Source organism: Didymosphaeria variabile (genome assembly GCF_027946475.1).
Source record: "Didymosphaeria variabile strain IMI 356815 chromosome Unknown scaffold_2, whole genome shotgun sequence".
Lineage (NCBI taxonomy): Eukaryota > Fungi > Ascomycota > Dothideomycetes > Pleosporales > Didymosphaeriaceae > Didymosphaeria > Didymosphaeria variabile.
Genome location: NW_026611621.1, coordinates 2,815,423 through 2,838,667, shown reverse-complemented (window position 1 = coordinate 2,838,667; position 23,245 = coordinate 2,815,423). Strand labels below are relative to the sequence as shown.

General features: G+C 53.7%; 8 protein-coding genes across 8 annotated transcripts; 5 read left to right on the top strand and 3 right to left on the bottom strand.

Moving 5' to 3' along the window:
- Positions 1 to 2,724: 2,724 nt before the first annotated feature.
- Positions 2,725 to 4,516, top strand: aif1 (Apoptosis-inducing factor 1; the record flags this gene model as incomplete). Its single annotated transcript, XM_056211432.1, has 4 exons — positions 2,725 to 2,944; positions 2,991 to 3,180; positions 3,232 to 3,731; positions 3,780 to 4,516. 4 exons carry the CDS (start codon positions 2,725 to 2,727, stop codon positions 4,514 to 4,516), a joined length of 1,647 nt encoding a protein of 548 aa, XP_056074905.1.
- Positions 4,517 to 6,116: 1,600 nt separating this feature from the next.
- N0V89_002624 (uncharacterized protein) lies at positions 6,117 to 9,446 on the top strand (the record flags this gene model as incomplete). The annotated part of the gene is made up of 3 exons (XM_056211431.1): positions 6,117 to 7,493; positions 7,540 to 7,834; positions 7,888 to 9,446. The coding sequence occupies 3 exons, from the start codon at positions 6,117 to 6,119 to the stop codon at positions 9,444 to 9,446; spliced, it is 3,231 nt and encodes a 1,076-aa protein (XP_056074904.1).
- Positions 9,447 to 10,398: 952 nt separating this feature from the next.
- On the top strand, positions 10,399 to 11,254 carry SYM1 (Protein required for ethanol metabolism; the record flags this gene model as incomplete). The annotated part of the gene is made up of 3 exons (XM_056211430.1): positions 10,399 to 10,437; positions 10,496 to 10,601; positions 10,833 to 11,254. The coding sequence occupies 3 exons, from the start codon at positions 10,399 to 10,401 to the stop codon at positions 11,252 to 11,254; spliced, it is 567 nt and encodes a 188-aa protein (XP_056074903.1).
- A 695-nt stretch (positions 11,255 to 11,949) lies between these two features.
- N0V89_002622 (uncharacterized protein) lies at positions 11,950 to 12,854 on the bottom strand (the record flags this gene model as incomplete). The annotated part of the gene is made up of 2 exons (XM_056211429.1): positions 11,950 to 12,450; positions 12,504 to 12,854. The coding sequence occupies 2 exons, from the start codon at positions 12,852 to 12,854 to the stop codon at positions 11,950 to 11,952; spliced, it is 852 nt and encodes a 283-aa protein (XP_056074902.1).
- Positions 12,855 to 14,951: 2,097 nt separating this feature from the next.
- On the bottom strand, positions 14,952 to 15,951 carry N0V89_002621 (uncharacterized protein; the record flags this gene model as incomplete). Its single annotated transcript, XM_056211428.1, has 3 exons — positions 14,952 to 15,504; positions 15,555 to 15,827; positions 15,944 to 15,951. The coding sequence occupies 3 exons, from the start codon at positions 15,949 to 15,951 to the stop codon at positions 14,952 to 14,954; spliced, it is 834 nt and encodes a 277-aa protein (XP_056074901.1).
- A 768-nt stretch (positions 15,952 to 16,719) lies between these two features.
- Positions 16,720 to 17,088, top strand: TIM10 (protein transporter tim10; the record flags this gene model as incomplete). Its single annotated transcript, XM_056211427.1, has 2 exons — positions 16,720 to 16,817; positions 16,896 to 17,088. 2 exons carry the CDS (start codon positions 16,720 to 16,722, stop codon positions 17,086 to 17,088), a joined length of 291 nt encoding a protein of 96 aa, XP_056074900.1.
- Positions 17,089 to 17,662: 574 nt separating this feature from the next.
- On the bottom strand, positions 17,663 to 19,921 carry N0V89_002619 (uncharacterized protein; the record flags this gene model as incomplete). Its single annotated transcript, XM_056211426.1, has 1 exon — positions 17,663 to 19,921. The coding sequence occupies one exon, from the start codon at positions 19,919 to 19,921 to the stop codon at positions 17,663 to 17,665; it is 2,259 nt and encodes a 752-aa protein (XP_056074899.1).
- A 1,450-nt stretch (positions 19,922 to 21,371) lies between these two features.
- Positions 21,372 to 22,971, top strand: GWT1 (Glucosaminyl phosphatidylinositol (GlcN-PI) nositol acylation protein; the record flags this gene model as incomplete). The annotated part of the gene is made up of 2 exons (XM_056211425.1): positions 21,372 to 21,530; positions 21,589 to 22,971. 2 exons carry the CDS (start codon positions 21,372 to 21,374, stop codon positions 22,969 to 22,971), a joined length of 1,542 nt encoding a protein of 513 aa, XP_056074898.1.
- Between the last annotated feature and the right edge of the window lie 274 nt (positions 22,972 to 23,245).

Sequence of the window (23,245 nt, the reverse complement as noted above, 5' to 3'; positions counted from 1 at the left end):
ATGGTTCCTGGACCGCTGCATGTACGGAAACTTTCCCGGAACAGAAACGGGTGCCCGTGGGCGACGAAGACGGCACTCGTTGAAGGGCACGAGAAGATCCCATCTGTGTCGTTGCACAACCTCTGACACAAAGCGTTGTGCAAATGGTAATGACTAAGTGACTGTTGCCACTAACCACTTGTTGATAGACATATGTCTGGAGAGCTGGAGTTGAATGGCACTCATAGATAATCCGCCTTCCACGCAACTCAGGAACAACATCGAGAGCAAACACCCACACGGTGACCCGTTTGGAGACCGGAGGAACGTATTGGCATTACCAAGGACACTAAGGTCACGCGACCTTCCAAGGTTATGGGGACGCCACGTGGGTGGTATTACCTCGGGAGGCATCAGGTGCACCAGACATGTTGCGAGCTGCTACCTCTGCTGGTACACAGAGGGAAGATCTGCCACTTTATAACAACAACTACATCCAGCATCGCCGAACGTATACCGGGCCGATATGCGACCTTTAGCATGTAGTGTAGTCACCAGCAAGTCACATCCGAGGAACTGCATTACTTCTGCCTCTTCTTCAAGTCGCAGTCTTCCCTTGATCTCTCCGCCTCCCGATGTCGCTGCCCTGCAGCTCGGCCAATTCAACAGCGTGCAATTCCGCCGGCGGATGCCTCGTCTCTAACTCCTGCGTCTGTCCGATTGCCTGATACAGCTCCTTCCTGTCATCATCATATGACGAAGGAGCTACAGCGCCAAGTTCATATGGTTCCATTCTTTTTCGTCGCCGCATGAAGGCCCACCACCCGCCAACAACACATATTATGAGCAGCGCAGCTCCTCCTATACCGATGCCTACTGCTGCGCCTGTGCCGAGACCGCCAGGTGATGCTTGTGCGGGTGCGCTTGTGGAAAACAAGGTTGGTGAAGGCGTTGTGGAAGAAGAGATTATCGAGGTAGACGATATCGTCGTGAGGTCGGAAGTTGAGAATGTGCTGAAAAACGTAGGCTCGTTATCTGTGACGCAACATGTCCGGCATGTCTTGTTGGCGCACACCCAGTCGCGGTCGCAGTCATCTTCGCTGCTACATGAGTCTCCAAGGCAGTGCCCCTCCCAAGTACAGACCGCGACGCTGGCGCTACTGGTTCGTGACGCCGTGCGCGTCTGTCGTGTGAGCGAGGTGATGGTTGCAGACATTAAATTGTGCTAGGGAAGGAACCAAGGCCCCTTCTAACCTTCGAAGTGGGTCGCGTAAGAAAGAGGGCTGCTACGGCCGTGACTTTTGACTTGTAGGATACAAGATCGTAGAAGGCTGAATTCTTGGTGTTGCCAGCTGAGGGTCGCGGGTTCCAGAATGGGGCCGCATTGCCCAATCGATATTCGGCAACGATGCTCTGCCGACCAACCACTCCTGGACACACAGCCGAGCAAGATGGTAGGGGTCGATAAAACCAAAGTAGACAAGTATGGCGGCAATTGTGGGTGTCACTTTCCAATTGTTTTCTTTGTAGTATAGACCATGGACACCGTTGCTTCAGTCTACATGTGGAGACGGTCATCATGTAACATTTGCAGGTGTTCTGCTTTCAATGTGCCATGTAAAGTGCCTGTGGCTGCTGCAGCACGATGCATACTGCTGTCATCAGCTTCGGCTACAGCTGTGTCAGTTCCTCCAAAGGAAGCCTGCGATAATCATGCAGAAGCTCGCAGCTCCCCCAAACTACGTCCTGAGATGAGGGTCAACAATAGCGTTTTGGATGCTACTCTGTGATACGATCATCTCGTCCGAATTATTCAAGCGAGTGCGCAAAGCTGTTCCTATCGTGTAAGCATTCGCGCTTCTCGTCTCGCTTCCAGCCACTCCGTCGCATCTTTCGCATTCTTGTCGGAAAGAAAGACATGATACCAGACCTGGATGCTATTTCCTCCATAGCTACCGCAAGTCTCTCCACGAGGCTCTTACCCTGCCATTCGGACGTCGGCAGCTCCAGCGCTGTCGCAAAGACTAATCCTTCGTCCGATAGCAGATCGTGCGGCATATGACCGCTCTCGCGCTTACTCCGGACATGAAGTGCCTTGCGTAGTCAGACCGTAGAGGTGCTTTACTCCAAGCTGCCGCAATCACTCCATCTCGTCGCAGAAGGAGCAATTCTGAGGCGTGCATCCCCGCGCGCCAGGTGTGACATTCCAACCTTGCGGTATTGACTCGTGCGGCCCGTCAGTTCTGGGCTATCGAAAGAGGATTGACATGCCAGACAGTGTTGACAGGTCTACTTGGGCGCCGGGCGTCGTCGGCAAGTTTACCGTGGATGATTGTGTTGAGGGACGTACTGACATCGCCGAGCCAAACTGACGCGCCATGTCTGAAGCCATCGAGGTCTTGTGCGAACGATGTGTTGTGCTTCAAGTAGATACTCGCAAGCAGTCTTGACGTTGTGCAGGTGGAGCGGGAAAGAGGCGGAGCCAATCGCCGAGCACGCGTTGGATATTTAGTGGACGCGTTTCGATGACGTCACGACCAATGATAGACCACCCAAAGATGCAGCTGTCAGCAGGCGGGGTGCTCTCAAGGGAAGCCATAGATGTCGTGCACTCGCTCTGTAGCCTGTTTATTCACTTTTATGCAGTCATTACGCTTCCTCTCCCCTTTCCGAAGCTCCTTCAAGCTCCACACTGGGCTACGATCTAATTGCAGAACGGCTACCTTCACAACAAACACAAGAGCTATGGCGCAAGAGTTCAAGGTCAGAGGACTTTCTTCCTTGAACTTGAAGAATGGAGACAAGCAGGAGGTAGAATTAGAGGGTGTCGAAGGTGGAAAGGCCTTGATTCTCAAGATCCAGGATAAGATCCACGCCACTTCCGCCAACTGCACACATTACGGCGCACCTCTGGCCAAAGGTGTTCTTACACCGGAAGGACGCTTGACGTGCCCATGGCACGGCGGTAAGCTCAGCATTGGCTCTTGAGAACTCGGCCTAACGGCCGACAGCTTGTTTCAAGGTCTCCACAGGAGATGTGGAGGACGCACCCGCGCTTGATCCGCTCGCCACGTATGAAGTGTTCGAGAAGGACGGCGCGGTCTACGTCAAGGCCGATGAGAACATCATCAAAGCGAACAGGAGGTTCCTCAACCTCAAATGCTCGGCATTGAACGACCAAAAGGTGTTGGTCATTGGAGGGTAGGTCGTATTGTTCCAGTGATATAGTAACGCACTGACTCTGTCGTGCAGTGGCTCCGGAACCCTCGGCGCCATCGAAGGCCTTCGTGGAGGAGGGTACAAAGGCGCCATTACCGTACTATCAAAGGAGGGCTACCGTCCAATCGATCGTACCAAGTTGTCAAAAGCATTGCTCGCAGACCTGTCCAAAGCCGCTTGGAGACAGCCGGATTTCTACAAAGACGCCTCGATCGACATCGTGGAGGATGAGGTAAGCAGTGTAGACTTCTCCGCCAAGAAGGTGTCTACCAACTCTGGGAAAACGTACGATTATACGAAGTTGGTGCTGGCAACTGGAGGAACGCCACGGTGGTTACCATTGGAAGGCCTGAAAGGAGACCTGGGTAACGTGTTTATCCTCCGAGCGTTGCCTGATGCTCAAAACATCGTCAAGGCAGTTGGCGATAACGGTAAGAAGATTGTTGTCGTCGGTAGTTCCTTTATCGGTATGGAAGTCGGCAATTGTTTGGCCAGCATGAAGAATGACGTTACAATTGTGGGCATGGAAGAAGGTATGTTCACTGGACTCATCTAAGAACAAGCCTTTGCTAATTGTCTAGCTCCCATGGAGCGCGTGATGGGCAAGAAGGTCGGCGAGATCTTCCGAGGCCTCCTCGAGAAGAACGGCGTCAGATTCAAAATGGGAGCTAGTGTCGACAAAGCTACGCCTTCGAAGGACGATTCATCAAGAGTAGGGGCCGTCCAGCTCAAAGATGGTACCACGCTCGAAGCCGATATTGTCATCGAAGGAGTGGGCGTCGCCCCTGCCACAGAGTACTTGAAGAACAACTCGGCAGTGCAGCTGGAGAAGGACGGTTCTATCTCCACTAATGAGGCGTTTGAGGTCAAGGGTTTGAAGGACGTCTTCGCCATAGGTGATATCGCGACCTACCCTTACCACGGACCTGGCGGTAATGGTACTCCAGTTCGCATTGAGCATTGGAACGTTGCACAGAACGCTGGCCGATCCGTGGCGAATACCATCAACAATCCAGACTCAAAACCAAAGCCATTCATCCCCGTATTCTGGTCAGCTCTCGGTTCCCAACTACGCTATTGCGGAAATACCGTGGGAGGCTATGACGACGTAGTCATCTCAGGAGACACAAAGGCACCGGCGTTTGTGGCTTACTATACTAAAGGCGAAGAAGTGATTGCTGTCTCTTCGATGGGCAAAGATCCATACATGACCCAAGCTGCAGAGCTGATGCGAAGAGGCAAGATGCCTACAAAGGCCGAGCTTCAGAAGGGCGTCGATATCCTTGAGATCGGTATCCCCTCCGAGATCAAGATGTAGATGAAACACTGTTTCTGCCAGGTTGGGCGGCAGTAAGCATGATGGCAACACCGGGAGAAGGGGAGAGGGTCTTTTCTTCTAGAAAGCAACGGGGTTTCAATGCGATACAGAGTTAATGACGCCAAACATCTCAGAGCTTTTTATCCAGCTGCCGTATCCTTGACAATGATGCTCGCATTGAACGCACGATGGACGATGGCGCTAAGCTAAGCAATCGCGCGGAAAAGTGGGACCGACGGTCGATGCACGTGGTCTCACTAGCCGCCCAGGTTAATTTCCGAATCCACCTGCCCAGTGCTGGCTTTGAAAAGCAGAATGTTGCATTCCGTCCTTGCGACGAGGAAGACGACATGCCGCAAACTTTGGTCCTCAGTCGCAAATGCGAGTCATCGGCTGCGGTGTTGACTGGCGTTGCTTGGCGGCGCGGAAGCAGACGCAGGGCGGATCCCTTGCAGATGGAGAGCCGCGACGGCGGACGGGTGTTTACAGCGCGAGGGTAGAAGGTGTGGGATAGGGCAGGGAGCTTTCCACGTCATCGCCCAACGGCGGCGGCGAGAGATGGCGTTGTTTACATCGCGACGCGTCCCTTTTGTCGGTCTGGGTTGACCCAGGAACTGTTGCGCGGGTGGATCGAGATGCCAATCGGCTCCGGCTCCGGCTCTACTTGTAGCAACTGGCGCAACTTGGAGTTCGTTTTGCTGCCGCGCCGTGTGGCGCCGTGATGACTGCGATAGCAATGGTCGATGGAGCTCGGTGCAGGTCTACGCGACGGGTGATGAGCGCATGGCACAGCAATTTGCGCCATCCCGTTCCTATCCCGGCGCGTCGACTTGAAACACGGCCACCCCGGCTTCGTCCCCAAAAGGGAGAGACACTGCAGACAGGACTGGAGAGCAGCGCCCTGAGCGCCTGCCGGAGGAGTGGTGAGAGCATGGCAGATGCATGCGCAGAACGGGCATCAAGATGCAGAGATGCTCGCCCAGGAACGTGGCCTGCGGCTGCACGTAGCGTCCAGGGACGGCCCAGCCTGCCGCAGCACGACAGGTTGGAAATGTTGAATATATCCTGACTTGTCTTGTCCTCGGGCCCTGTGTAATGCCGGTGCTCTCCTTTTGAAGAACCGAGATTAGAGAGGGCCTCTCAGCCGCGCCTGCTTCCTTCACCACTGCCTTGTCCGACCTCAGCAGCTCGCTATCCCAAGGCCTTCGAGTCGACAGACGTCGCCGCCGCCGCCAACGTTGGACTCGGCGCCTTGCCCTTCGTTGCACGCCGGCCCACGCAGCCCCCAGCCTGAGGCACCCGCCTGCTCGCTATCGCATCCGCCATCCGACTAGCAGTGCATGTGAAGGCACGCCAGACGCAGTCCACAACGCGCCGTGCCCGAGCTCCTCTCTCGCCTGCGCGCTGCCGCCGCCAATTCCCTCGACCGTCCGCTCTTGACGCAGCACCCTCTCGCGCTGCCGCCCGCCTGGCCTGCGTCGACGCGCTTCCTCTGCGACGCTGCCGCGCCGTTGTGTCGGTTCCTGAAAGAATTGCTAGCCCCATTGGTTAGCCATCGTCGCCGCAACAGAAGGCACGACACGCCGCTTCCCCCTTATCCATGTCTGCAATCGCAAACCGACCCTACCCGCCGCAGTCACAATCGCCGCATTCACAGCAGTATTACGCTTCGCAGCCGCCAGTGTCGCCAGACTCGACGAGGCCCTCGCGAAATGGGATCATCGCACCAACAACACCCCAGGCTCACAACTCTCCGCAATCTGCAGCAGGTTTGACCCTGAACACCCCACGCGCCCAACCCGCAACCTCCTCCTCCCAACCATCTTCCCAGATGGCGACCGCCGCAGTCTCCAACGCCGGCGCGCCCATGCCTCCGCCCCGGACTTCTTCGCACCGCAATCAGGCCAGCCCCTCGACTCCCCGAACTGCACAAGACGCGTCTCAGTCACGCAGGAAAGGCAAGGACAGCCCGCATCAGCAAGGGAGCGCTAGCAGATCGCGGCCGACCCCCTCGCAACCGTCACACAGCCGCTCCGCGTCCGCTGTCGGCCAACCACCGGCTGGCACGAACCTGCCCCGTGAAGAAAGCACCGTCATCAACAGGATAGTCGTCGCAGATCCTCAAGAAGACATTGCCCGTGAACAGGCGAGGCAAGCAGAAGCAATACCCGCGACATCTGGACCAGGCATTACGCCGATAACCGGCCTCGGCCTGGTAGGCAGTGAAGGCGTCGATGACGGAGGCAGAGGCGCGGGAAGGAGCCGCCAGGATCATTCCACCAGCTCGGCAAAGCGCTCTCGGTTCGGCAACTATATCCTTGGACAGACGCTCGGTGAGGGCGAATTTGGCAAGGTCAAGATGGGCTGGAAGAAAGACAGCAGCGTCGAAGTGGCTATCAAGCTCATAAGAAGAGAAACCCTGGGCGGCAATGCAAACCGCTTGCAAAAGATTTACCGTGAAATTCACATTCTTCGCGGCCTCGAACACCCGAATATTGTACGCCTGCACGAGATGGTGGAGACGGAACGCCATATCGGCATCATATTAGAGTATGCGTCTGGTGGCGAGTTGTTCGACTACATCCTCAATCACAGATATCTCAAGGACAATGCCGCGCGCAGATTATTCGCGCAACTCATCTCGGGTGTCGGCTACCTGCATAAGAGGGGCATCGTTCACCGAGACTTGAAACTTGAAAATTTGCTTCTCGATCGCAACAGAAACATCATCATTACAGATTTCGGATTCGCTAATACTTTTGACCCTACCGATGAGCTTAGCGAGGACATTGAGTTCAACTTGAGTAACAAGGATTATATCAAGGCAATGGGACTAGAGGGTACTGATGGAGCACGTCGGGGCGATCTCATGCAGACCAGTTGTGGTAGTCCTTGTTACGCAGCGCCTGAGCTGGTGGTTAGCGACTCTCTGTACACTGGTCGGAAAGTGGACGTGTGGAGTTGTGGTGTGATTCTGGTACGTTTCCACTGCATGAATTACATACAAGATCTAACTATATTAGTACGCCATGCTCGCCGGTTACTTGCCCTTCGACGATGACCCAGCCAACCCCGAGGGCGATAATATCAATCTCTTATACAAGTACATCGTGTCCACCCCACTCACCTTTCCCGAATACGTCACACCGCATGCTCGAGATCTCTTGAAACGGATCCTCGTACCCGATCCAAGAAAACGAGCGGATCTATTCGAAGTTGCGAGACATAGCTGGCTCAGCGACTACGCTCATGTAGTCAGCTTCATTACCTCGAGCACGACTACCTCCAATGACGTGCAAAAAGCACCAACAGCAAACAGTATGTACACACATCGACTGAAGTTGGAGTCAGGGTATGCTAATGAGTTTCAGAAGATCCACTCGATGCTCCCCCAGCACTCGCTAGAAGCGCTTCCGTGCGCGAACCAGGAAAGCCCCATACAGCCGTCACGCCCGTTGGTGGTCTCACTGCCAAACGTGATCAGATCAACTCCCAACCGTCCGATAAGACCAAAAAGGACAACAAACGCCGAACCGTGCAAGTCGAGTACGTGGCACCTCAGTCACAAACAGCTCGTGGGGAAGCGTCGCCGCCCACTGCTCCCGCGGCATCGTCAAAGTCCCGCGTCAAAGACCCAGGACCCACCGAGGTTCCCGCAACAGATGGCTATAACGCTCGTCGATCAACCACAACCAGCAACATGGCCGCTCCATCAAGGCCAGGGCGAGAACCACAAAGATCGGTCTCAGACTATACGGCGTTTGGTGCAGTGCCTGCAACATCCACAGCGCGTCCTTCAACAGGCGGTACATTGGGTGCAAACTCACGCTTGCCTTCAAGAGGAAACTCGTACAGCCAGCCTGCTACTGCTACCGTTGCTCAAACCAACGTAGAGGGCCGATTTTCTCAGCCAAAGGGTAAACAATATTCTATTTCGGGACCGATTGCGCAGGGCGATGCGGGAATGGGACAGCCCAGTATTGGACAACCCAGCGCGCAACGAGTGCAATCACTACAAACAGAGCATAAAGGACACAAGCGCTCGAACACGGTTAGTGAGACCCTGGGCAGGGTGACATCGATGTTCTCGAGCCGTCAGCCTTCCTATTCGTCCTATTCGCAAGATCCCAAAGACTCGTCCATCTCTCAAAACTCGAATTATGCGCATGAGAACAGACCGCAGAAATCATATCCTCCCACAGCCATGCCTGGACCTATTGCTAACGAAGCATTTCCCCGACAGAGCAACGAGTCTAGCAGACGAACATCGTTTGGCTTCTCACGTAAAACTACGAATGACTCCCACAACACGGGCAAGTCGGGACGAAGGTTTTCCCTTTTACCGAGTTCATTGTCGAAGACATTTGGTTCGGGGCACAGAGAGAGTATGCCGGCGCAGCCACACTCCGAGCGCCGCGGCTCTGCAGCTGCAACAGGGAGACCAAGAGCTGGTTCTCGTCCGAGCGGCTTGGCCTTCGGGCGTGGAAATGACTCCCGGTCTCCTAGTCAGAGCACCACGGGAAGTAATGTTCCAGGCTTCTACGATGGATCACACGACAGCAGGCGCGCGGTTCCTGCATCCGCTCCACCCAATCAAACACAGTTCGACTACGCTTCGCCCATTGGCGACGACAAATTCCCTGGTCCGAAGGAACAGCACCCTTCTGCGAACAGACCGTATCGCCATCACACAAATGACTCAGAGGCGAGCGAGGGCGTTCCGCGGGGTCAGCATAGGCCACAATATCCGCCTGGCATGGGTAGCGATGGCCCCGAAGAAAGGCAGAGGAAAGGGGTGCTACAGAAGAGTAGGAAGTTCGCGGATGCATATGATGAGAGTGCGGGTAACAAGGGATCGAGTGGTAGCTCGAAGAGAGTGATGGACTTCTTTCGAAGAATGGGCCGGCAGAGAGGAAAGGAGGACCGGTGACGGAACAACAAGTAACGTGAAGAGCTCAGCATGGCTCTATTTCTTGCCAACATAGTTTGTCTACGCGCATGATGCGTGCGTATTGCTAGCGGGGCGAAGAGCAGCGCCGCGGTGGATGAAGCATACTGGTGTAGCAACAGTAACTGTGTGGGTTACGTGAGGAAGCGCCATGGGGTACTAATACCGCATCTGATTGGCGTTCTTGGCAGATGAGGGTTTTGTTTTGTTTCCAGCTTCAGGGGATCTTTTGGTAGAGCGGGGACGGGGGCATCGGCAGACGTTGTAATTTCTATTGTGTGGTTCAATTCTTGGATGAGAATATATTAGGAGGCGCAATCGGCATGGGCATTGCGAATTGAGGAGACAGAAGCAATGCAAATAGTGTAGGATGCAGGAATAGGATCATGGGATTTGACTCAGCTGCGGTATCTCTTTTCTCACGGCCTTGAAGGAGCGGACAATTCGTCCGAACATCATAAAGTAACCAACTGCGTAAAATCTCGACATCAGTCCTCCAGATGTTCCGAGCCCCGCAAGTGGAGAGCAACCCCAGACGCGGACGTGAGCGTGGCAATTCATGACTGTTAACGGGGCTCCCACGCAGAAAGGGCCCAAGCTCCCACTGACAGGGTCCACACATCGACGTCACAAGATTAGCCTGCATTTGCATCCCTGTTTGCTTTCAACACACATTTCCCCCCGAACGTATGTTCGCTCTCTGATTGTCGAGCGTCGCATAAAGAATCACACAAGTCGTGTATCCCAAAGTAGAATCGCGAACATGTTACGCTGGTAAGTGCGATCTGAACCTAGGGAGAGCGGGATCGGACATGGAAAAGGATGCTGATTGTGGGCACCGCAGGTACCAAGCAAAGCTGAAGAGCGCGCCGCTGCTCACGCAGAGCATCACTACGGCGGTATGATGATCGTCTCCTCCCTTCTATCGAACGCGATGCGCCCTCTAAGCCAGCGCCCACCTTCCACCACATTGGTTCGAAACAAAACATAACATAGGATGTGGTAGAACAATACTGATGTATGGTGAATAGGTTCTCTTCGCGACCGGCGACGTTATTGCCCAGCAAGCCGTTGAGAAGAAGGGCCTCGATAAGCATGATCCCTCGAGGACAGGACGCATGTTTGCATATGGCGGCTGTATGTTGTCTTATTCATACTCCTACCATTCCTCCAATCACTAGACAACTCATCACCCATTCTCAACTACCCATTCTCAACTACCCATTCTCAACTACCCATTCTCAACTACCCATTCTCAACTACCCGTTCTCAACTACCCATTCTCAACTACCCATTCTCAACTACCCATTCTCAACTACCCATTCTCAACTACCCATTCTTAACTACCCACCACTGACCCCTTTTTAGTCATCTTTGGCCCCGCCGCAACAAAATGGTATACTTTCCTCGCCAACCGCGTTTCTCTCGGCACCACCAACCGCACAATCGCCGCTCGCGTCCTCTGCGACCAATTCATCTTCGCCCCCGTCAACATGACATGCTTCCTCTCTAGCATGGCGTACTTCGAAGGCAGCTCAGTGAAAGACAAGCTTAGCAAGGCGTGGGTACCGGGCATGACAAACAACTTTCTGCTGTGGCCGTGGGTACAGGCAGTCAACTTCAAATTTGTGCCGCTCGAGCATAGAGTGCTGGTTGTGAATTTCGTGGCGCTCGGGTGGAATTGTTATTTGAGCTACCTCAACTCCAGCGGTAGCACGGAGAAGGGCACAGTAGATAGGATTGAGGAGGCAGAGAGCAAGGCGGCAAATAAGATTAAGAAGGAAATCTGATGAAGCTGGGCTCCTCGAAACAAAACGATTTGAAGCTGGGACTGGGTTTGTTGGTAATATGGACGCATATATGCGTTGGAGGTCGTTATGTACATGTAGTTGAAAGCGGAATTCTCTTGAGAACGATACCCTGCGATCGATGATTTGGCGGGCATTATACGCAGCATGGGCTTGTAAGATACTTTGATAGACTCGGCGTTCCTACTCACCAAGTATTCCACGTTCCTCAAGCCTTTTGCTCTGACTTCGCAAGTTTGATTCTATAACGATCATTCGATTCACATCCATATGGATAAGGTCACGCAGCCAGACCTCAAGACTGATCTGATGGGAAAGAAAATCGAGTTTTATACAAAGGCCGTTCGGAACTAGAGCTAAAGCCAAAAGCAGTACATGCATGGTATATCAAGCAAAGCCGTCCTTCCAATCAAATCCAGGCTCTCGGAGTCGACCAATGTTCCAGCTCGGGCCTAACTCCTCTACCCAGATCAGACCGAATCCATCCACACAGACCCGTAGTGTCCAGTCCAAATAAACGCCAATTGCTCTAGCCCAGCCTTCGTTTTCGTTAGAGACAAGGCTAGAGCTATGCTTCGCGGAACGCATACCGATCGTTTCGTTCGATTTTGGAGGTATAATGTAAACAAAACAAAGCAATCAGTCATTCAAATACGAGCTCTCGTTCTTTGACAGGATCAATCAATCTCCATCCGCTGGGCTGGTGTCGGTCCGCTCAAGCTTGGCATCTCGTTTCCGTAAGCCTTCCCCTCGCTTCCCCTCCCGACGCTCTTCTCGTTCACAAATGGCTTCAGTCCCTTGTTGAAATTGTGCGTGCAAATGCATGCTGTGATGATGGTGATGACAAGCAGCAGAATGGTCAGGACGGCGAAACTTGTCAGCGATTTTCGTGCAGGCTTGTAGTCCTCGAGACGCGCCGCATCGGCAGCGTACATGCGGACTAGCTTGAACAAAAAGTAGCCCAGGGCAATGAAGTAGATGATGATGACCACGATCATGCCGGCCACGGACTCTCGGCGGACCCACCACGCAGCCAGGAAGAGCAGGATGAATGTGATGACCAGCGCAGCCGCCGTGAGCGCGAGTTCTACCGTCGAAGTGTTCTCGACAACGACGAGGAATTGGACAGTGAAGGCGAGGAAGAAGAAGAAGTCGAATTTCAGCAGCGCAATGTAAATCTGTACATGTCAATCAAGGTTTACCCAGTCTGTCTGGGCGGGACAGGACTTACCTGATAGGTGAGGTAGCGCCTCTTCATGCGCAGATCTGCGGAAATGTGCTTGTAGATGGTCCAAGCGAACTCATCATACAGCTTCCACGCAATGAAAGCGAAGACGATGGTAGCTACCGCCATCAGAATTGGGAGGGCGACGAGTTCAGCGCGGATCTCGGTCCAGACAAACAGGTCGTCGAGCCCATTGAGTTTCTTTAGCTCAGTAATCGCTTCGTCGATCTGATCGAACTGGATGGCGGCATAGATGAGGATACCTAGGTTATATATAACCAGCCCGATGACCTGAATGGTATTCTTCTGGGCGAGTGCGTCGTAGACTAGGGCGATTTGGTAGATGTAGCCGAACATGAACACGGCGAGGTAGGTCGGGATCGTCCGCGACTCGTTGTGGTCGTTGACGTTCTGCTTGAGAGCATTCTGGAATCTAGCAAAGACATATCTGTGCGAAGTCAATTTAGCGATTGCGCAGCACGGGTCGGAAGCAGACGTACGCTTCGAGGACGAGGGCAATGACGGCCTGGGTCACGGCCGTGAGGAAAAAAGCCCAGGTCCACCTGGTGTTTGGGATGTACATTCTGCGTTTCCTTCTCGCAACGGGGGGGAGTTCTGTGGGGAAGCCCTCGCGGCTGTGGTAGCCGCCTGGCTGGGTCGGGTAGGGCTGGGGCTGCGGTGGGTGATGGTAGTTGCGATCGAGGGGCTGGCCTCCGAGGAGGGAAGTTCGTGCCTCGTGGTGAGAAATTTTGGCGGGAGTGAACAGCCGGTATACGGCTGAATGGAGTGGATCAAGTGGGTGGGCTGGCGTTTGCCAGGAGGAGCAGCGTGCGACTCTGGGCGGGGATGGCGGCGCGAGTTGATAATGCTATCGGCGGCGTGAAGACAGGGCTGAGACGGGAGTGAGGCACTTGGTGGATCGCTGGGGCCGCAGTGAGTGGACAGTGGCAGTGTGCGACGCTGAAACAGATGGTGGTGCGCGTTGGGGTGCGACTGGGTGCCTGCGGCTTCTGAAACGGGGTCTGGCAGGTGAAGGAGGGTTGCCGGAATGCCAACGAGGCGTGACAGGGGCGGCGAAGGGCGTGTGTGGGCGGAGTGCGTGCGAGCGAGCGGCTGGAGTGAGGGTCAATGTAGAAGAGAGGTGTTGTTGTGGACGTGGAGAAGGAGGAACAACGGGCTGCGGCTGGTGCGGTGCTGACCCCGTCGACCCCGTCTTGTGGAGCTGCAAAGCGCCGGATAGCGGCCAACTAAAGCTGCCCTGGCGGCGGCCTACAGCAGCGTTCGCCCACTACTTGTTCCTGACGGGCAAGACAAGCGTGGTCGCGGGAGGGCTTGTTGGGCAGTGGAGAGCAGATGCAGACTCAGGAGCGACGACGGCGCACGGGAAAGAAGATGGAGTCGCTCCCAGTCAGCCTGTTTTGAGACGATCGTCTCGCGTGACGGCGACGCTGACCTTGGCGCAAGAGCTTTCGTCCATCCAGGGCGCACAGCCGCACGAGACGTTATATTTAGCAGTCCTCAGCCACACACGCGGGAGCGGTGGGGGCTCGTCGACCGCTGTTCATCATTCTTGTTCAAACGAACGCAGGTTGCATTGCACCGACGCATTGGGTCCAACTCATGAGTCTGCTACGTTCTCCAACGGTGTGACGAGTGAACGGCGTGCTTCTCGTTCGTACAGCGCCCAGCCTCGTCTTACTAGTACAATACCCGGCACACCAATCCAACGCTGGGATCCCTACCTCGAAATTCTCCGCATCCTGATACGTTTTGGTTGCGTCTCTCTACGTCATGGAATGCCAGAGCTGCTCCATTAGACATGCCGAAAAGCTTCGAGGTAGTGAGTGCGACTCTCAGGTGGCATGTGTGCTGGTCAGCGGGGCCCCACTCCTTTTTACGTGGCGTTGTGCAGGGGTTACAATGAGGGCCGGGGCCAGGACGTACAAGGTACAGAGCCCCCAATCTTGTAACTGAACACCGAGTTACTCAACAAACCACTGTGCACTACAGCGACGAGGCCTCATTAGCATCAGAAGACACCGATTGGCCTCATGTACTGAAGCAGTGAAGCTTGCGAAGCAATAATCCGCGTTACGGGAAGAGGTCGCTGACTTTGGACTTGCAGATGAGCATCAGTAACCGCGCAGTGTCATGTCGTTTTCACAAATTCTACTCAGTAACCGCGCAGTGCCATGTCATCTTCATAATCGTCTCGGACTACTATCGAACTGGTGCAGACATGCGCAACGCACGGTCAGTGCGCTGTAAAGTCATTCGCGCGAATGCATGCAGTGCCTCGTCAAAAGGTTTGAGTCACCATGTTACTTACCCAAGGACGAGCCACGCAGCACCCACATGCGGGACATAGTACTGTACAGCTACAGGCCGGGAAACATCAGCATGATCAAGCTCCTTACGCCGTACCGGCGCATACTTATGACGAGAATGAGCAACCTATACGCGATAGAGCGCCATGAGAGCTAGTATCCCGAGCAACTGGCTCCATCCTACTTCCAATGTCTTGCCGACGCCCTGCTGACTTGGCGGCCTCTGACCCGTCAAGTCCTTCTCATAACCCAGCGTCGACTGCCAAATTGGCGTTGAGTCATGCGTGTTCGAAACTAATCGGTCACTTCTTATTTCATCAATGGTTCCGTTGAAATTAATCGTTACGTTGCCCTCAACAAGACTGCCTTGATTTGATTTGCCTTGGTAGAAACCTTGGATCTCGAGCGAAGCGCTACCATTGCTGAACCGTCCGCTCACTCTGGGTACGCTGTTGATGCTGGTATTGGGTGAGCAGGAAGATTGCGCTCCGACGATTGTGCCATTGTACACGGCTAGCGAACGAGTCGCACATTGGGTGTAGTTGAAGCGTAGGGCTTGTGGTGAGACGGTCGAGTTGCGGTAGCCAGTGAAGGAATAAGTAAGAGCTGCATCGTGGTACGCGGTGAGATTCCAGGGTGGTGCGGCTGTAGGATCGTCCGGTGTGTCTTTCGTGTTCATCCTGTCAATAGTTCAGCCTTATTTGCTGCTCGACACATGTGCAACACATACTGGACGGAGCTGATATCCTGGATATCCTTGATGGGACCATCGTTCATGTTCCCAGACGGCAAAATGTTCAGGTCTGAGTTCCAGAACTTCAGACTGAAGGCCAACGGATTGGCAGCATCATGGTTCTCCAGCACAAGATGCCCATTTGTCTGCGTAACAGCTAGAAGTGAGTTGTTGAAAATAGCAATCGGCCCTGAAGAAAAGTCTCCACATCCGATGTCTCGCATAGAGTCCTGCGGCTGTAGTCGAATCGTGGTCGAGCCATTGTAGTACCTACTGGGTGGTCAGCGCTGAGAGCTACGAGTCGCAGCGGCATAACGTACGACCCCGTCCAGCGATACAAATAATATATCAACCCTGTAATGTTATCAGGCCTGAGGTTAGATAACGGATCCATGTCGACTTCCGCAGTGAGGAATCCCTGAAGCACTGTGACCAGAAGCAGCCACGCCTTGCACCACATCTCGGCGCGAAGCAGGGTGCGGTAACTTGCGCACGCGGTCGCGTCCTATACATACGAAGGTCGGTATCTATGTGGTGCGATGCGCAATAAACGAAAAGCCGTCAGTCCCAAGGCGAATCGTACTCCATAGGATCTGGTGAGGGGAAGTGCCATGGCGAAAGGCCGCACAGGCTGAGCGGCTTAATCGGGAAAGATTGCGTGAGACGCTTGCTTTGCTGGTGGTTACACAGAGCTTGAACGAGCGCCGCTACACTCCCCTTGCGCATCGCGCGCGCCGAGTTCCATCGTCTATATCTTGAAGTGCTTCCAGAGCTCATAGAATTCAAGGGGAGATCAACAAGACGTGCGATGATAACATCGTGGGTTTGGAAGGTTGCAGTCACGGCAGACGGACGGTAACAGGAGTCTACAACGACGAAAAGATCAAGCGCATCGTTTTTCTCGATAAGAGCTTAGAACCAGTGGTTAAAACAAGCACTTATGAGCGGAGGTGCAGAGCGATTCCAAGGTTGAGCCCAAGTGTATCCAAAGGCACGGACCATCTCCCTTCAAGCTCCCATTTTCTTTCCGCGCGCATCATCACCATCACACATCTTGAACAATCCAAACTGCCAATACATCCCATCGATCCAAGGTTACATATCCGTCGCTCTACGATCCGCCATCCATCTCCCCGCCATCAAACATAACAAAACCGCCACAATGTCTTTCCTCTTCGGCCGCCAACCGCAGCTCTCCTCCGAGCAAAAGATCGCCCAAGCAGAAGCAGAAATCGACATGGTCTCAGACATGTACGCGCGGTACGTTGCACTCCCCCCATCCTCTCGTCGTCTCCACTGTCAGCTGGGACACGCCGCTGATTTTCTCTGGTGGTCTAGTCTCGTTCAGTCTTGCAGCAAGAAGTGCATCGACACCTCGTACCGCGAAGCCGACCTCAACAAGGGCGAGTCCGTCTGCCTCGATCGCTGCGTCGCAAAGTTCTTTGAGGTCAATGTCAAGGTCAGTGAGAAAATGCAGGGCGAGGCGCAAGGGAAGGCTGCTGGTGGAGCCATGTTCGGCGGTGGCATGTAAACAAGATTACGCTATGAACAGGGTTGTGCTGGGTGAATGAGGAAGGAGAAGCAGCGAGAAGCTGTATGTTTGAACAGACACTGCGAGATACGGGGGTTACGGAAGGCGAACAATAATCACCGCTTCACATATTTGGCGCTGGGTGGGCTGTTTGGGTCGGGAATCGGCATTGAACTGGATTGGCATTGTACAACTATATTCGTCGGACTGGGCAAGGCGCTCAGAGTGGTACGATATGCAAAATGCGAATGGCACTCAGACTGTGCACCAACACCCAGATGAACTGCAGCAAACTGTATCTCGTCTGTGAGAAAAGACGTCGAGCACATTGGATCGTGTGAAAATTCATCTTCCACCCGCAAACGATCTGAAAGACCTGACAAATTTGCGCTTTCTTACTCGCTTTTAGACTAGCACAATTTGATGCATCTCGAGCATGTAAGCGCTACCTTCGCCAGTGGATGCTAGATAGGATACGCGATGCTCAACCCCTATTTATGCTGTTAGTGTAACCTTCTATAAGCAGTTATGTGCGATCTGCCTACCCTTGTTCAGCTTCTTGAAAGCCACCATTCTATCCGTTCATGGCGGGTTCGACGTCACGCAAGCTTGTTGACGATGCCGCTGGAAATGCCGAATCCCACGCATTGCTGAGCAGACCCTTGATCAGTTGCACAGTCTCCTCGTCAAGACCACACTCGCAAAGCCTGTGCAGTCTCCCAAGCTCAACAGCAGACCTTTGCGCATATAGCTCCGCCTGACGAGAATGTTGCCGTGCTTGTGTAGCCGCGATTTGTGCGTGTTTACAAGCATCCAAAGAAGCGAGAAGAGCCTGTTTCGTTTGTACCGTTAGAACAAGCTCCTTCAGCATACTAACACGGTGGTTCAGGGTTGTACAGACCTCAGCGATCTCGAGGCCGCGCAGACGGTCCGAAGACGTGTCCCGAAGCAACGACACTTGGGTGAGAATACTGTTGATCACGGGTCCAGCGTCCGAGGTAGTGACTGCTGGGGCTTCTGAGATGGTATTGGGCGATAGGACAGCTTGGAAGTTGCCGTGCTGCGTTCCGGCAGCTTTCGAGGTAAAAGTGGGAGGCGTGGCGACTTGCACGATGTCGTTCTGCGAATGAGCCGGATAACGGTCTTCTCGAGATATTGCGCGACGGTTCGTCACGTCGGTCGCCTTCTGATCATGCTCCGCGAGGTTGGCGGAGCTTCTGAAGCGACCTCGTATGGTGCTCCCGATCAATAACGAACGCTTCGGAACTGCAGGTACAGGAGGCGTCTTCTCCCTGTTGTCCCGGGGAAGGAACATGTTCCTGAAACTACGCTTCGGGTTGACCGTCTTTTCACCAACGGTCTGATTCTTCTTTTTTTGTGATACCTTGCTGTCATTCTTCGACCGAGTCTCTAATCGTTCATCCTTCAGTTCACTTGGCTGGCTGGGGCTGTATGCAGGCTTCCGGAAGATGGCACGCTTGTCCAACATGCTCGCGTTGCGTGAAGACACTGCTGTGGATCTAGCATAGCTGGGCGAGGATCCATCTCGAGAGCTGGGTGTGCTTGGATTAAGAAGCGCAAGCCTCGCCTTGGATCGACTCGAGGTTGTATGCTTCGGTTCAGCAACGAGGTGTTGATCTAAGCTGGCAGATGGGACCATGGCTGGCTTGGGGGTGACCTTAGAAGATCGTTTTCGAACGGTGACGTTCCCCTCCCGAATAGGAGTGCTCTGAGGAGAGGCTGACGACTGTTGCAGCTCGCCACGCATGGGAAGTTGGGTGGTCCTATGCTCCGTAACAGCTACACTGTAGCTTGATCTCCTCCCACTAGCTTTCGATGTTTCTGCCCTAGATCTACCGGCAGAAAACCTTGACATCGTGCGGTTAGTGATCTTACTCAATGAGTCTCTCTTGAACACTGACTTGCTGACTGCGATGTCCGGCACAGGAGGTACATCCTTGCCAAGCAAGACAGCGTCTGCATCGTCTGCGATCTTGAGCATCGGGCCAGGCTCTGATTTTGATGAGTAACCAGAAAGGCGCTTGGTGCGGTATCCGGGCTGCTCAGCCTGTGGCTCATCACCGCAAATCGGCGAGCCAGCCGTCTGACTCCCGACGGTTGCCGACTCAGTCGAACTAGGCTTCCAGGCGGCAGTGTGATAAGTATTTGCAGACTCGGACATGCAGTGGGCGCTACTCATGTTGCCATCGTTACTATCAACTTGATCCGTCTCAACCGGCTCTATCTGCATCCCCATGCTATTACAGGCATTGTCGCTTGCTGTGGTCAGAAGAGGCCACTCTGCATCGCCCGCTTTAGCTTCTCGCTGGCGAGATGCAGCTGTAGCTGCGGCCTTCACCATCTGGGCTTGCGATGTAACAGGGAGAGAGGCTCGCTTGGAGCTAACGCGCGGCGGAATAGCAACCTTGTGGGCGAGCGGACTTTCCAGAGCCTCATCGTCAGGGGTTGTGAGAGCATGTAAAGTTGTATCCGGAGCGAAACCTCCATCAGAGAATGTCTGTGGTGTATCTTCAAAGGGTGATGACGATGTTACTTCCTGGGAATTGCATTCGTGTTGGGTAGTCGACAATACGGTAATTGAACGGTCTATGACACCAGTTGTTAGCTCATCTCCCTCATATAGCGACACGGATTCAGCAAGGGAATGGCTGCAAGCTGTGGCATTAGCAATGTTAGTATCCTGGCTTCCTCCTGGGCCTTCCGATACAACGTTATCAGGCGAGAGCGCCGGCCATCCTTTAGACGAAAGCGTTCCAACGACGTCTGCATCGATGAGGGTCCGTTGGGCATTGGGCGGGCTGAAAGCATTCATGAACTGTAGCGCTGGCGGGCTCGGTAGCGGCTTTTGTGCGGTTGCTAGAGAACTCCGCTTCGATTCCTGCGCGCCTGTCAGTATGTTGTTTCTGCGACCGACTCGAGGGGTCGGAACTGACTTGAACCAGAGTAGAGCCAGTGCCCTCCGACGCCTTTCCTAGGGGAAGACGAGGCTGTGCAGATTGACGAGATGCCTTCAAAGATCCCATATGCCCAGGTGCGGCAAGAGCAGAGCCAGGCGACTTGCGAGGGATTCGTGAACCCATCAGAGGCGAGGTAGTCATCGCGGGAGAGTCTGGGCGAGGATTATATCTAGGCGACCCAGACGCGGTGACCCGAAAGGGATTGCGGCTCTGCTGGCCACCTTTCGAAGTGTGGCTCTCAATTCTGGAGTTGCGAGCTGGAGGTGGCGGCATTCTTGCGAAGCTAGGTTGATGACCCAAGGGTTGTCAATAAGCGCGCGATATCCTCGACCGAGGTTTTCAGCGCTCACGCGGGTTATGGTCGTTGATGAAGTAAATTGTGAGGACTTGGGTGTTGTTCGGGAGGGCGACTCGGTGGGAAGAAATAGTCAGCGCGGGCACAAAAACATTGAAACGCGACGCGCTGTGGTCGACAAACGGAAGGGCGACGGGAGATTAACGGGTCTAATTGCGGCCTCATAATCCAGAGCATGATCGAGGTGAACGACATCAACTCGCCCCAAGTACGGGTTGCCCAAGCAACATTGTGCACTGGAGGAAGGAGCGTCTCGCCTTCTTGAATCGTGGCTTCGCCACCCGCAATCAGCCGCATGATAACAAAACCAAGAAAAAAGAACCCTATTCGAGATGTAGAATGTGGAAAGATCGCATTGATGGAGGTAACCAAGTAGGTCAGCGAGTCAATATTATGCCTAGAATGTAGTATTGTACTGGAAGCTTCGTTCACACCATTCTATTGCTGTCTTTCCTGTGAAAGAACCAGCATCTGAAGTACACATATAAGCCGACATTTGAAAGCTAGGGTGATTCCCACGTCAAGGGACTAGCTAAATTCCACCATCTAGGTCATAACGAATACCGCGGTGCATGTGCGTCTCGAGCGCTTTCCGGAACAACCCAGCGGGGTGCAGCTTTCGGGTTCGGAATCTCATTATATCTCTTAAAAACCATTCGCATCTTCGACGAAGTCTCGAGCGAAGCGTTAAACCGACCCGAGCGATATTCTTCTCCATGATCCGGGCCGCTTCCGGTCAAGGGGGCCGAGCGATTGCTAAATTATATATTTTTTAGGATAGCAAGGTACTAAATATGCACAGCAGTGCACTGCGGAACTTCAGAAGCCGATTGAAGTTTGCGTTAGATTCGGCATGAGTTGCAGAGACGTCGAGGAGTAAAGAGGATGTCGTTCAAGTTGGAGCACGGGCCGGCGGCACTAGGTAGGCGGCTTGTGCTCAGAGCTCCAAGATGCCACCTAGACGCGCTCCATACACATCATCTGCCTATATCAGTGAACGACAGCTCACTACAATGGCAAAGGGATACAAGGAGCTCAAGACGCAACATGTCTCCGGACACGTGGGGAGCTCGCTCTCCGACATCAACAGTGTTTCTCTCGCAATGCCTGTACCGTACATAACTCACCCTCCAACGCGCGTACCTAGACTAATCGCGAGAATAATAGTTGACAATCCTTTTATGGTCGGCCCTACAATCGCGCATGCGTCAATTCACGCCATACACTGCGAGCGCGTTCTTAATCGATCTTGTACTGAGTTGCGGCATAACGCTCGCCGCGACGACAGTTTACTCATCCTCCCCATGGCTTTTGAACGTACTTTTGGTGGCTCCAGCAGCCATGATATTCTTCACCAACTCAAGACCGCCAATACCTAGACGAAGCAGCATACGTCCACCGAAGAAAAGTGACGACACAGAGCAAGCAAAGCTGGACCTGCTCCCGATCAAACCTTTCCTCACGAACTATCGTGGGTCCATGATGGTCATAACTTGCATTGCGATCCTAGCTGTAGACTTTCGCGTCTTTCCACGTCGCTTTGCCAAGGTGGAGAACTGGGGGACATCGTTGATGGATATTGGAGTAGGATCCTTCGTATTCACAGGCGGCGTCGTATCCGTCCGATCGTCTCTGAAGACCGAGAGCGGAAAGCTGCCGCCTCTTTCCAGCAGGCTTCTTGCGTCCTTGAGACACGCTCTCCCTCTGATAGTCCTCGGAACGGCCCGCCTAATATCAGTCAAGGGTCTGGATTATGCAGAGCATGTCACAGAATATGGCGTGCACTGGAACTTCTTCTTCACGCTTGGATTTATACCGCCCTTTGTCGCACTCTTCCAGTCGCTTTTTGCTCTCGTACCATCGTATGCAGTTCTTTCCTGCGTACTAGCCTTCTTCTACGAGATCGTACTTGACAAGACCAACCTCAGGGCGTTCATCCTTACTGCTCAACGCACTGATCTCCTCTCAAAGAACCGAGAAGGCATTTTCTCCTTCTTTGGCTACTTGGCCATCTTCCTGGCAGGACAGTCTCTTGGCACATATGCCCTCCCCCGGCAGGTGCCGCTCGCCAAAGATGCTTCGATAATAACGTGGCTTCGGCACTCAATCCTAGGCAAGCTCATCGTATCCTCCGCCCTTTGGACCGCCCTCTTCTTCTTTTCCACCAGCTATTATGGTCTTGGCCTTGGCGTCTCACGGCGTCTCGCTAACTTGCCTTACTTCCTTTGGGTGTGTTCGTTCAACAGCTACCAAATCGCAATCTGTTGTGCTATCGAGACGATTGTGTTTCCCGACATCCATAAAGCTACGCTAAGGGAAGAGGAAAAGCAGAGGTGTCGAGAAGCGACAAGCACTATTCTGTACGCTATCAACCGGAATGGGCTGGCGGTGTTCTTGCTGGCAAATCTCCTCACAGGTCTTGTGAATATGACGATGCCAACGTTGGACATGGGAGTAATGAGTACTATGGTGGTATTGGTGGCATACATTACTTGCATTGCCGGGGTGGCGGTCGCTTTGGATCGAGCCGATGTTTCTATCAAGCTCTAGATAACAATTGAATCATGCCATGTCATCGTGGCTTCTCCGCCAACATTGGGATCTCGCACAGCTCTTTCTAAGGTGTCTTGCCGTATTACTAGGATTCGGTATGCACATCAGAAGGTGACTGTGGTCAGTACACACTTGCCAGTTGGTGGGGCGGGCACTTCCACGTGAAGACGCGTCAATGGCGCGCCTGCCGTTAGCATAAACCCCACCTTCCACACTCACCACCATACCTACCACACCCACAACTCCAGCTCCCATCCATCCCGAAAAACGC